The sequence below is a fragment of the Plecotus auritus genome (genome assembly GCF_963455305.1).
Source record: "Plecotus auritus genome assembly, chromosome: 7".
NCBI classification, from domain to species: domain Eukaryota; kingdom Metazoa; phylum Chordata; class Mammalia; order Chiroptera; family Vespertilionidae; genus Plecotus; species Plecotus auritus.
In genome coordinates this window covers 91,917,546-91,929,707 of record NC_137774.1, presented here as the reverse complement: position 1 = coordinate 91,929,707, position 12,162 = coordinate 91,917,546, and the positions used below count along the sequence as shown (strand labels likewise).

Sequence of the window (12,162 nt, the reverse complement as noted above, 5' to 3'; positions counted from 1 at the left end):
AGAAGAAAACTTCTCTGAGCTAATAAAATAACTACAAAAATATCTGCAACAAACATCACACTTAATGGTGAAATGTTGAAAGTTTTCCTTCTAAGTCTGGGAAGAAGACAAAAATGCCACTATCACCACTCCTATTTAACATTGTACTGGAGGTCCTAAATGGTGAAATATGGCAAGAAAAAGAAATAAAAAATGAATCAAAAGGGAAAAAACTATCATTATTCACAGACAATATAATTGTATACACAGAAAATCCAAAATAACCTGCAGATAAATTATTAGATTTAAGTGAGGTTGCTTGGTACAAGATTAATATACAAATATGAATTGTTTTCTGCATACAAATAAGAAACACAAACTGAAATTTTAAAAAACATAGTTTACAAGAGCACAAAAATATTAAATACCTAGGATTATATCTCATAAAGGATATGTAAGATCTCTACACAGAAAATTATATAGCATTACTGTAAATTATTAAAGATCTGAATAAACAGAGGATGTACTGTCATTATAGATTAGAAGTATCAATTTTGTAAAGATATTGATTCTTGCCCAAATGATCTGTCGATTTAGTGTAATGCCAATAGAATTCCAACGGGTTTGTGGAAATTGATACAGTAATCTTAAAATATATAAATTTTATGGAAATGCAAAGGGCAAAAATAGCTGAATATTTGAAGAACAACAAATGGGAAAATTTACTGTACTTGACCAAATATTAAGATTTAAAAAACATGGCAAGTAAGGATGGTGATATTGGTGCAGGATAGAAAAATAAACTAGTGGAGCAGAATAGAGTTCAAACAGACCCATGCATATATGAACACTTGAGGTTTTTAAAATTTTTTTTTTTGTTAATCCTCACCCAAGGACATTTTTTCTATTGATTTTTAGAGAGAGTGGGAGGGAGGGCCTAGCTGGTTTGGCTCAGTGAATAGAGCATTGGACTGCTGACTGAAGGGTCCCGGGTTCAATTCAAGTCAAGGGCACATGCCCAGGTTGCGGGCTAGATCCCCAGTGGGGGCGTGCAGGAGGCAGCCGATCAATGATTCTCTCTCATCATTGATGTCTGTCTCTCTCTCTCTCCTCCCTTCCTCTCTGAAATCAATAAAAATAAATTTAAAAAAGAGAGAGAGGGAGAGAGGGGTAGGGACAGAGAGAAACATTGATGTGAGAGAGACACATTGACCAGTTGCCTCCTGCATGCACCCTGTCTAGGGCCAGAATTGAACTGGTGACCATTTAGTCCGTGGGCGACGCTCTAACCACTGAGCAACAGGCTAGGACTGGACACTTGAATTTTGACAAGGATTTTCTTCTAAAAGTTTATGGATTTAACCTTCACATGTTTTTACTTTGAAATAATTTTTGTATATGGTGCCAGAAATGGAATGTTTGTTGTTTTGCACGTGGAGATAATCATTTGTTCAAATTGCTTTGATACCTTTATTGAAAATCCTTGTCAAAATTAAAAATTCTGGAATATTTTTCATTGGTATATGTCTTTCTTCCTTTCTTCCTTTCTCCCACTCTTCCTCCCTCCCTCCCTCCCTCCCTCCCTCCCTCTCTCTCTCTCTCTCTCTTTCTTCTTTCTTTCTTTCTTTCTTTCTTTCTTTCTTTCTTTCTTTCTTTCTTTCTTTCTTTCAAGAGAGAAAGGGAGAGGGATAGAGAGATAGAAACATCAATGATGAGAGAGAATCATTGATTGGCTGCCTCCTGCACACCCCACTCTGGGGATTGAGCCTGCAACCCAAGCATGTGCCCTGACCGGGAATTGAACTGTGACCTCCTGGTTCATAGGTAGATGCTCAAGCACTGAGCAGGGCGGTATATGTTTTTCTTTACACCAGTTTCACACTGCTGATTACAGTAGTTTTCTAATAAATCTTGAAATCAAGTAGTGTTAGTCCTCTAATCTTGTTCTTTTTCAAAGTTGTTTTGTTTGCATTTCCATATAAATTTCATAATCAGCTTGTCAGTTTCTACGAAGAAGCTTGCTAGAATTTTGATTGAGATTGAACTGACATCTTAACAGTGTTGAATCTCTTGATCCATGAGCATGGTCTATTTCTCCATTTACTTTGCTCTTTAACTTCTCTCAGAAATATTTTATAGTTTTCAGTGTACATTTCTTGCACATTTTGTGTCAAGATTTTTTCCTAAGCATTCGAAGTTTTTCATGTGATTATAAGTGATATTTTAAGATTTTCAATATCTGATTATTTGTTGCTAGTACATAGAAATACAATTGATTTTTATATATTAACCATGTATTCTTCAACCTTCTCCATCCAGATACCTTCTCCACTGTAAGCTCTCCCCATTCCTCCTCTCATGTATCATGTGCAGGTCTTTTAAAAATGTTTTATTGTTGACACTATTGCAAATATCCCCCATTTCATGTGCAGGTCTTTATCCTAGCATCTAGCTAATTGGAGTGGTGCCATTTGTTTATGTGTCTGCCTCCCTCATCAGACTGGAAGCTCCTTGAAGCTGGGAGGGGCCCTATTTGATATTTGTGTCCACTAGGGTCCAGCCTAAGGTCTGGCACTCAATAGGCATTGAGTGAGTGTCTATGAGGAAAGAATGGATGGGTGGGCATGGGTAGGTGGGTGGAAAGGAAGGGAGGGAGGGAGAAATGGGTGAGGAGGGAAAGATGATGGATGAATGGATGGTTCATTGTGCTTGTATTTGTCACAGCAAGTGCTCATACAGAAACTAAACCAAACCAGCCTACTTTTGTTTCTGAATCTACTGAACTTTCTGCATGCCACAGTGGTCTGCATACTGAATGTCACCAGTAGGCCATAGTCTTCATAAACAACGTTATGAAGTGCTTACAGCATTCTGGGCATTGGGCCAGGCTCCTTGCAGGCACACTCTCATTAAGCATGTCACACACCTCATCTCTCCTCCACCATGTTCATAAAACTCTAGCCACTCTGACCTCCCTATTGTTTCTCAAATACACTACTACTAAACATACTGTCTGTCAGGGATTTTGCACTTCCATTATCCTATACCTGGAACACTCTTTCCTCAGATAACTGCCTAGCTTGTTCTCTCACCTCTTTTAAGCCTCTGCTCAAATGTCACCTCCTCAGTAAAGCCTTCCCTGACTACCCTATCTCAAATGCTATTCTCTATCCCTCTTATTTCCTCCCTTGAACATAGCAGGCTCATTCTCCAAAATCATGACATATTTCCTCCCATCCTCATTTTATTGTTTGCAGCATATTCTAGGAAAGTACCATGTTTGAATAATAATAATAATGTCATATTTACTGAGCACTTACTATTGCCAAGCAGATTGCTAAATGCTGTATATAGATTAATTGACTTAATCCATACTCCACTCCTATGAGGTAGGTGCTGTTTTTGTGAGAGGGGTTCAGGTCCTTGCCCACGTTTCCCTGATCTAGCCCAGCATCCCTCCCCTATGGTCCTGCTGCTATGAACAAGGGACACTACAGTGGGACTGTGTGTAAGTCTGCCCAATTACCTGTGCTTTTCTTCTGTTTAGTTTTGTAGGTGACGCTGACAAGCTTCTGCACATCCAGATAGAAGACTCCCTGGAAGCCTTCATTTCCCCCTTTCTGCGCCACCTCTGTCACTTTATTGGTAGGGAGCATTCTCTAACGAGGCAGCAACTGGCCTATGCCCAGGGGCACAGGGACTGTGGCACCTCATCCACATGCCTATTCCTGATTGGGACTCACAGTGCTCAGGAGAGAAAGGGCAGCACATGCCCAACCAGGTGTGGACAACCCCAAGACAAGCGTGCTTCTCCAAGGCCATCAGCAATATGCGCAGCCATGCGTTTACCTCTGGGGCAGTAGGGCCAAATAAAAGCTCCAGATTGGATCGAATACCCTATGTTGTGGCCTTGCCTGGACTGGTAGGCCCTTTTGGGCCTGGCTTCATTGCCTCTGTTGGCCTGTCATGAAATGAGGGTGTTGCCCCACCATGGGTGCCTATGTTCATGGAGACCTGCTCTGGTGACTCAGAGGTGACTTGTTCCTGCCCTTTTGTCTGGTTAGCAAGATGAGGTGGAAGGAAGGCTCCAGAGCTTCTGACTTCCCTGATTTTCATTGTTTATGCCCAGTGCCACTCTGTCCTCTCACCACACACAGCAGTGCCCAACAGTGGCTTACCTCATTGAAGACCGATTTTTCAGTCATTCCCCAGGCTCAGGATTGCCCTAGTTCAGTGGTCGGCAAACTCATTAGTCAACAGAGCGGCAAACCGCGGTTCGCAAGCCGCATATGGCTTGTGAGTCGCGGTTTGCCGACCACTGCCCTAGTTGAGTAAGATACTTGGAGTGAGTGAGGTTGAGTCAGGTCAGAGGCCCCACCCCAGACTACCTACTTGGCACCAACTCAGCCTCCAGCCTGAGTCGCTGCACAAGGGGGCAAAGGATGGTATTTTGGCTCAAACATCTCTTATTTTCACAGAATGTTGCAACTATCACTTAAGTAGCAGCTGAGACAGTCTTGCCACATGTCCCATGGGATGGCAGAGCTCTATGGCACAAAGAGGCCCCTTCTCCAGCCCTGACTTACTGGGTGGCCCTGGGCCAGTCCTTAACTGCTTGGTGCCTTAGTTTCCTTATTCATAAGATGAGTCAGTTGGCCTTAGTCATCTCTGAGTCCTGTTCCAGCACTGGAATGGTTATCTTCAGTTCTTGGGGGTTACCAAAACCAGCCTAGGATGACAGCTTAGATTTCCTCACCATCCCTCACTGGGCAAGATTCACACACAGACTCAGTGTCATTTTTAGGTATGTTTACAGCTGACATTTCTGTGCCAGCACTGGGCTAAGCACAACACAAAACTTTATGAGGTAGGCAGAATACTGTTATCCCATTTTCCAGATGAGGAAACTGCAGCAATAGTGAGTGGCAGAGCCAGGCTTCACACCAGCAACACTGTCTCTGTCAGTACCATGTGTCCTTGGGGGGATGATCCTCTGATTCCCACCCAAGGAGACCAACTGGTAGCAGACCTTCCTGGTCTGAAAGCCTGGAGAACCAAGAAAATGCCTTTGCATGATAATGCTGAATGCCCAGGTGTGATTCTCTTAAATTGCCAGTGAGGTCTGAGAATCCCATTTGCCAGGTGATGAAACAGTGGCCTAGAGATGTCATGTGACTTACCTAGGACATGGTGTACTTACTGGCTCTGAATCCACTCTTGGACCCACTGAGGCTAGTCATCTTACATCAACTCAGGTCCACAGGGAAGGGGCATCCCCCACAAACCTTCTTTCCTCTTGCAGATATCCACCTTGAACTTGGCTCTGTCATCCTGATATTCTCCACCCTGGGCATCAGTCGTAGCTGCGCGGCCATCTTGGCCTACCTCATGCACCGGAACGAGCAGACCTTGAAGGTATGCATTCCCTGGCCTAGGCTCTAACTATAGCCTCCTCCATGAGGTGGGGTCTGAGCCGCACCTGGGAGAAACAGTCCCTGGCACTGCCTCAGGACCCTAACTGGGGGATGAGATGGAGAAGGGTCAGGGAGGGGCGCTCCAAGTCCAGGGCTTTACCTAGCACACCACACTCAAGGGTAAGGACCCGACTGTGCTGGAGATCTGAGATTGGACACATGGGGCAGGCCCAGGGACTCAGACTGTGCAAGGCTGCAACTGGCAGTACCTTCTACATGTCCCCTACTGCCATTAGTCTGTCTGTTAGGGTTTGTTCATGGTTCTTCAAGAGAGGTGCATTGTTGTTGCTGCTTGGAGTCATAGAATTGCAGTGCTGGCAGGGCTTCAGCAGGTACCCACTCCAACAATTATTTTACCCTTGAGGGGAGCAGAGTCCAGAGAGGAGAAGGAAGTAGGGACCCATCACGACAAACCTCGTGGGAACTGAGGGCTTCTGACTCCCAGGGCATTACTTTCCCACTGCCCACTGCCCTAGGAGATCACAGGCCTATCCCGAGGGGAGGGCGAGCCTAGTTTGGCACAGCCTGTAATTGATTTCAGAGGGCATGGATAGGACCTGACAAGCTCCCACATTTGTCCAGGAGTGTGCTTGGAGGGACAAAGAATGACCGTGGTCAGAGCCCATCACCAGTGGTTCTGGCTGTTGACTCAGTGTGCTCTTTGCAGGTGCAATTATAGGCCAGAAAGTCTTGGATATCCAGCAATTCCACTTCTGGGTATACACCCAAAAGAAGTGAAAGCAGGGACTCAAAGAGATGTTTGTACTGTACACCCATATTCATAGCAGCATTATTCACAATAGACAAAAGGTGGAAGCAAACCAAGAGTTTATTGACAGATGAATGGATAAATAAAATGTGGTCTATTCATATAATGGAATATTATTCAGCCTTAAAAGGGCAGAAAACTCTGACATGCTGCAACAATTGAGGACATTATCCTAAGTGAAATAAGCCCATCACAGAAGACCAAATACTGTATGATTCCACTTATATGAAAGAGAAGTCAGATTCATAGAGCCAGGAAATAGAATGGTAGATGTTGTTTAATGGGCATGGAGTTTTAGTTTGGAAAGATGAAAAAGTAGAGATATATGCACAATATAGTGACTGTACTTAATGCCATTGAATTGTATGTCTAAAAATTATTAAAATGGTAAATTTCATGTTACGTGTATTTTACAATTAAAAAAAGAAGAGTCTGAATGCAAAATCAGAGGGCCTGGAGTGAGAGGCAAGATGCCTGCTCTCTCACCTTATCAAAGGTGAATTGTCGGGTGCACTCACACTGGGTTACTGCCTGCTTGTGGATTATTTTGGTGTGTGCTGGGACGGGGAGATATTGCTAATAATTCTGGGGAAGGAGGCCTGTGTGATTGCACCAGTAGAGATGCCTCTCCAGCCCTCTTCCCAGCAATGGGCTCTCTCCTGTGAGGGGCACTTCTTCAATGCCCTTTTTGAGCTGGTAGGGGAGAAGGCAAAGAGCTGGTAGAAGGCAGACCAAGCTCACCTACCTGAAGGGGGCTCAAGAGTTCTAGGACTTGAACTCCCTTGGAGTTTGAATGGGGCCAGTCTGTGAATTTCAGCAAGCCCTGTCCTGCTGTGGTCCCTGGTGTCTTCATTGTTCATAGGGAAGGTTGGGCACAGAAGGTCCTTGGAGCCTTCCAACTTTGACATTTGGTGATACGTCCTAACCCTGACAAGCAAATCACAGTCCTCTCTCTGGCCACATCAGAAGCAGGTGTTCCAGAGCCAGGTGGGGTGAAAGCAAAGAGAGGAGTCCCCTTACCCACTTGGCTCCTCTAAAGTTCTCCAGCAGCGAGGACCAGGCCCCCACAGTAATGTGGCACATGCAGGCCTGCACCTGATCTTTACTGCAGGGAGATGCTCAGCTCCAGCAATAAGGGTAAGGGATAGCTGGGCACAGTTGTTCTGGTCAGTGGGTAGCCAGGTACTTGGGCACCTGAGACTCAGACAATTCTGGTCTCAGGAGACACTCTGGTGCTCCCTTCCTGGAGCAGCAATTTTCATCTCATCTGCAGGGAAGTCCTGTTATGGGACACTCTGCAGAGATGCCATCTAGATAACTCTTGGCCAAAAAAGCACAGCTCCAGAAACTATGGGCGGAAGCACTGTTGCTGTGACCTTGCTATGTCCTCTCCAGACTCAGTGAGTCCTGTGTAGCCGTTAGCTTCTCCTGCTACCAATCAAGCACCCTGGATTACTGACACAGGTGGACCTGAGCTCAGCTCTGCGGCTGCCTGGGATCTGGCAGAGACATACCTGCCTTCCATTATCTGTATGGTCTTGGGCAGGGTCGGCAAACTCATTAATCAACAGAGCCAAATATCAACAGTACAACGATTGAAATTTCTTTTGAGAGCCAAATTTTTTAAACTTAAACTATATAGGTAGGTACATTGTTATTAACTTAATTAGGTTACTCCTAAGCTGGCCTTTGCTAAAAATTCAAGGGGCCAAAGAGCCGCATGTGGCTCGCGAGCCGCAGTTTGCCAACCACTGGTCTTGGGGATGGTCCTCAGTGCACTGGGGAAGCTGGGCCCTTGGCTGCGTCAGCTCAGCTGTGATAGAACCCACAGAACTGGCAAGAAGAATGGAGGTCACTCTCCTGTAACATACTGCTTCCTGGGCTTGTAGTCCCAGCTCAGCTCCTCAGGGCACCAAGGACAAAAGTCAGAAGTCAAGGAATGAGCTGGGAAGAATCTAGCACCAGAGCCACTCCTGCCTGTCCTGGGCTTTCAAAGCTTTGGTAGAAAGTTGTGTGGGACCCCAGAGCTGGTAAGCCTTTAAGAAAGCAATTACCTTTTTAAAAATATATATTTTATTGAATTTTTACAGAGAGGAAGGGAGAGGGATAGAGAGTTAGAAACTATCGATGAGAGGAAAACATAGATCAGCTGCCTCCTGCAACACCCACTACTGGGAATGTGTCCCCAACCAAGGTACATGCCCTTGACCAGAATTGAACCTGGGACCTTTCAGTCTGCAGGCAGATGCTCTAACCACTGAGCCAAACCGGTTAGGGCAACAATTTCCTTTTGAATTGCTGGGAGTAGCTTTGTCCCTTAAGATCTTCAGAGAAAAACAAAAACCAACTCCTGAGGCATTGTAATAGCTTACATTGGCAGAGTCATTCCACATGCAAGGCTGTTTTAAGTACTTTATGTGTAATGAAAACACAGTGACCTCCACAGCCTGTTATTATCCCATTTTGCAGGAGGCATATAGAGGCTGGGTAATTTGCCTGAGGCCCTACAGCTATAAGCAGCAGAGCCAGATGGCTCAGATGGAGAATCTGGGCTGTTTTTTTAAAAATCCTCCCTGAGGATATGTTTTTATTGATTTTTAGAGATAAAGAGGAAGAGAGAGAGAGATTGAGAGAGAGAGAGAGAGAGAATTGATCGGCACACCCCAATTGGGAATCAAACCCGAAACCTAGCTATGTGCCCTGACCCAGAATTGAACCTGCAACCTTTTTGTATATGAGCAATGCTCCAAGCAACTGAGCTTCTGACCAGGGCAAGAATCTGGACTTTTAACAAACCCCTAAAACAGCAGGGAGAGCACTTGCCTTGCAGTGTAAAGAATGGGGCACTGCTGGAACCGGTTTGGCTCAGTGGATAGAGCGTCGGCCTGCGGACTGAAGGGTCCCGGGTTCGATTCCGGTCAAGGGCATGTACCTTGGTTGCGGGCACATCCCCAGTGGGAGGTGTGCAGGAGGCAGCTGATCGATGTTTCTCTCTCATTGATGTTTCTGGCTTTCTATCCCTCTCCTTTCCTCTCTGTAAAATATCAATAAAATATATTAAAAAAAAAGAAAAAATGAATGGGGCACTGCCAGATTAGTGTGGCTTAGTCGTTGAGCATTGACCCATGAACCAAGAGGTCCCGGTTCAATTTTTAGTCAGGGCACATGCCTGGGTTGTGGGCTTAATCCCCAGTAGGGGGTGTGCAGGAGGCAGCAGATTGATGATTCTCATCATTGATGTTTCTATCTCTCTTTCTCTCCCTTTTCCTTCCTCTCTGAAATCAATACAAATATATTTTTAAAAAACAAAAACAAAAGAATGGGATACTGCTCCTTATCAAGAGTGAACTGGGCATGTACCTTCACCTTTCTGTCCCCTCGGTAGGCATAATAAGGCCTGTTTTTCCAGCTTGCTGCATTTGCTGTGAGTCCCAGCAGATACATTGTGGGCTGGAAATTGAGTGTGTGGGTGGGTATGGGGTGCTATGGTTATGGTTGGTTCTCAAGGGCCTGTTCTGACCTGGTCAGGACTTAGAAATCCTTATGACTGCACAGCTTTGCCCCTGGTATCACTGGGTTTCATTTACTAGAGGCCTGGTGCATGAAATTCATGCACGGCAGGGGCGGGGGCAGTCCCCTCAGCCCAGCCTGTACCCTCTCCAATCCGGGACCCCTCGAGGGATGTCCGACTACTGGTTTAGGCCCAATCCCAGGGATCAGGCCTAAACCAGCAGTTGGACATCCCTCTCACAATCTGGGACTGCTGGCTCCTAACTGCTCACTTGCCCACCTGCCTGATCGCTCCACCTGCCCTCCCTGCCAGCCTGATCACCCCTAACTGCCTCTGCCTGCCAGCCTGATAGCCCCTAACTGCCCCCCCTGCCAGCCTGGTCATCCCCAACTACCCCCCTGCTGGCCTGGTTGCCCCTTGCCTCCCATGTTGGCCTGTTGCCCCTAACTGCCTTCCCCGCCGGCCTGGTTGCCCCCAACTGCCCCCCTCTGCCAGCCTGGTCATCCCCAACTGCCCCCCTTTGCCAGCCTGGTTGCCCCCAACTGCCCCCCTCTGCCAGCCTGGTCGCCCCTAACTGTCCCCCCTCGCCAGCCTGGTTGCCCCACGCAGCCTGCTGGTTGTTACTGTGATGGCATCCCAGACAATTTGCATATTCCTCTATTATTAGTATAGATTTTAAATTGTGTCAAAACACAGATAACACAAAATTTACCATTTTAACTTTTTCAAGTGTAAAGTTCAGTAGTGTTAAGCATATTCACATTGTTTTGCAACAGATTTCCAGAACATTTTCATCTTGCAAAACTGAAACTCTAGCCCTGACCGGTTTGGATCAGTGGATAGAGCGTCGGCCTGCGGATTGAAGGGTCCTGGGTTCGATTCCGGTCAAGGGCATGTACCTTGGTTGCAGGCACATCCCCAATAGGGGGTGTGTAGGAGGCAGCTGATCGATGTTTCTCTCTCATCGATGTTTCTAACTCTCTATCGCTCTCCCTTCCTCTCTGTAAAAAATCAATAAAATATATTTTTTAAAAACCTGAAACTCTATACCCATTAAACAATAATTCCACATTCCCCTTCTCCCCTAGTCCCTGGCAACTACCATTCTTCTTTGTCTCTATGATTTTGACTATGCTAGGTACCCCACATAAATGGAATCAGACAATGTTTGTCCTTTTGTGACTGGCTTGTTTCACTTAGCAAAATGTCGTCAGAGTTCATCTATGTTGTATATGTGTCAGAATTTCCTGTTTTTAAAAGATTGAAATAATATTCCATGGTATGGAGCATTCACTAGTGAACCTATCTGGGCTGTTGCTTTCTGTTTTCAAAGGTTACTTTTTAATGATTCAACTTCTTTACTAGATACTAGGGCTATTCAGATTGTATGAGTTTTGTCAGATTGTGTCTTTCAAGGAGTTGGTCCATTTCATCTAAACTACATGTGGGCATAGAGTTGTTCATAGTATTCTTTTATTATCCTTTTCATGTTATTGGGATCTGTATTGAATTCCCCCTTTTTATTTCTGATATTAGTGATTTGTGTCTTCTCTCATCTTTTCTTTGTTAGGCTGGCTAGAGGCTTACTGAGCTTTTCTAAGAACCAGCTCTTGATTTCATTGATTTTCTCTATGGATTTGTTTTCAATTTTATTGATTTTTGCTCCAATTTAAAAAATATATATATTTTATTGATTTTTAGAGAGGAAAGGGAGAGAGAGATAGAAACATCAATGATGAGAGAGAATCATTGATTGGCTGCCTCCTGCACGCCCCCTACTAGGGATTGAGCCCACAACCCAGGCTTGTGCCCTTGACCGGAATCAAACCTGGGACCCTTTAGTCCACAGGCCGACAGTCTATCCATTGAGCCAAACCAGCTAGGGCTCCAATTTTTATTATTTTTTTCTCCTGCTTACTTGGATTTAATTTATCATGTATTTTAAGTTTCCTACAATGAAACTGATTGATTTAGATGAACATTCATCTTGGTGAATGTCCCATGTGAGCTTGAGAAGAATGTGTATTATTATGTTGCTGAGTGAAGTATTCTATAGATATCAATTATATCCAGTTAACTAATGAGTTCAGCTATATAGCCTTACTGACTTTCTGCCTGCTATATATGTCCATTACTGACAGAGGGGTGATGAAATCTCCAACTATAATCGTGGATTCATCTATTTCTCCTTGCAGTTCTATTAGTTTTGCTTTACATATATCGATGCTGTATTAGTTGCATAGCATTGCAGGTATAAGGCACATTTTGTTTATCCATTCATCTGTTGATGGACACTTGGGTTACTTTCACCTTTTGTTTACTGTGAGCAATATAATTCAATTGTATGTACAGTTGACACTTCAACAACATGGCTTTGAACTCTGCATATTAGTGGACTTGTTAGTTCAAACCTATGTTTTTCAAGGATC

General features: G+C 44.7%; 1 protein-coding gene across 1 annotated transcript in view; it reads left to right on the top strand.

Annotated features, from left to right (window-relative positions):
- Window positions 1-12,162, top strand: part of STYXL1 (serine/threonine/tyrosine interacting like 1) — an 80,758-nt gene that overhangs the window by 63,711 nt on the left and 4,885 nt on the right. The window contains exons 7-8 of the mRNA XM_080680950.1: window positions 3,527-3,624; window positions 5,282-5,394. Of these exons, the coding sequence (XP_080537076.1) occupies window positions 3,527-3,624; window positions 5,282-5,394 (211 nt within the window). The remainder of the gene's footprint in view (window positions 1-3,526; window positions 3,625-5,281; window positions 5,395-12,162) is intronic.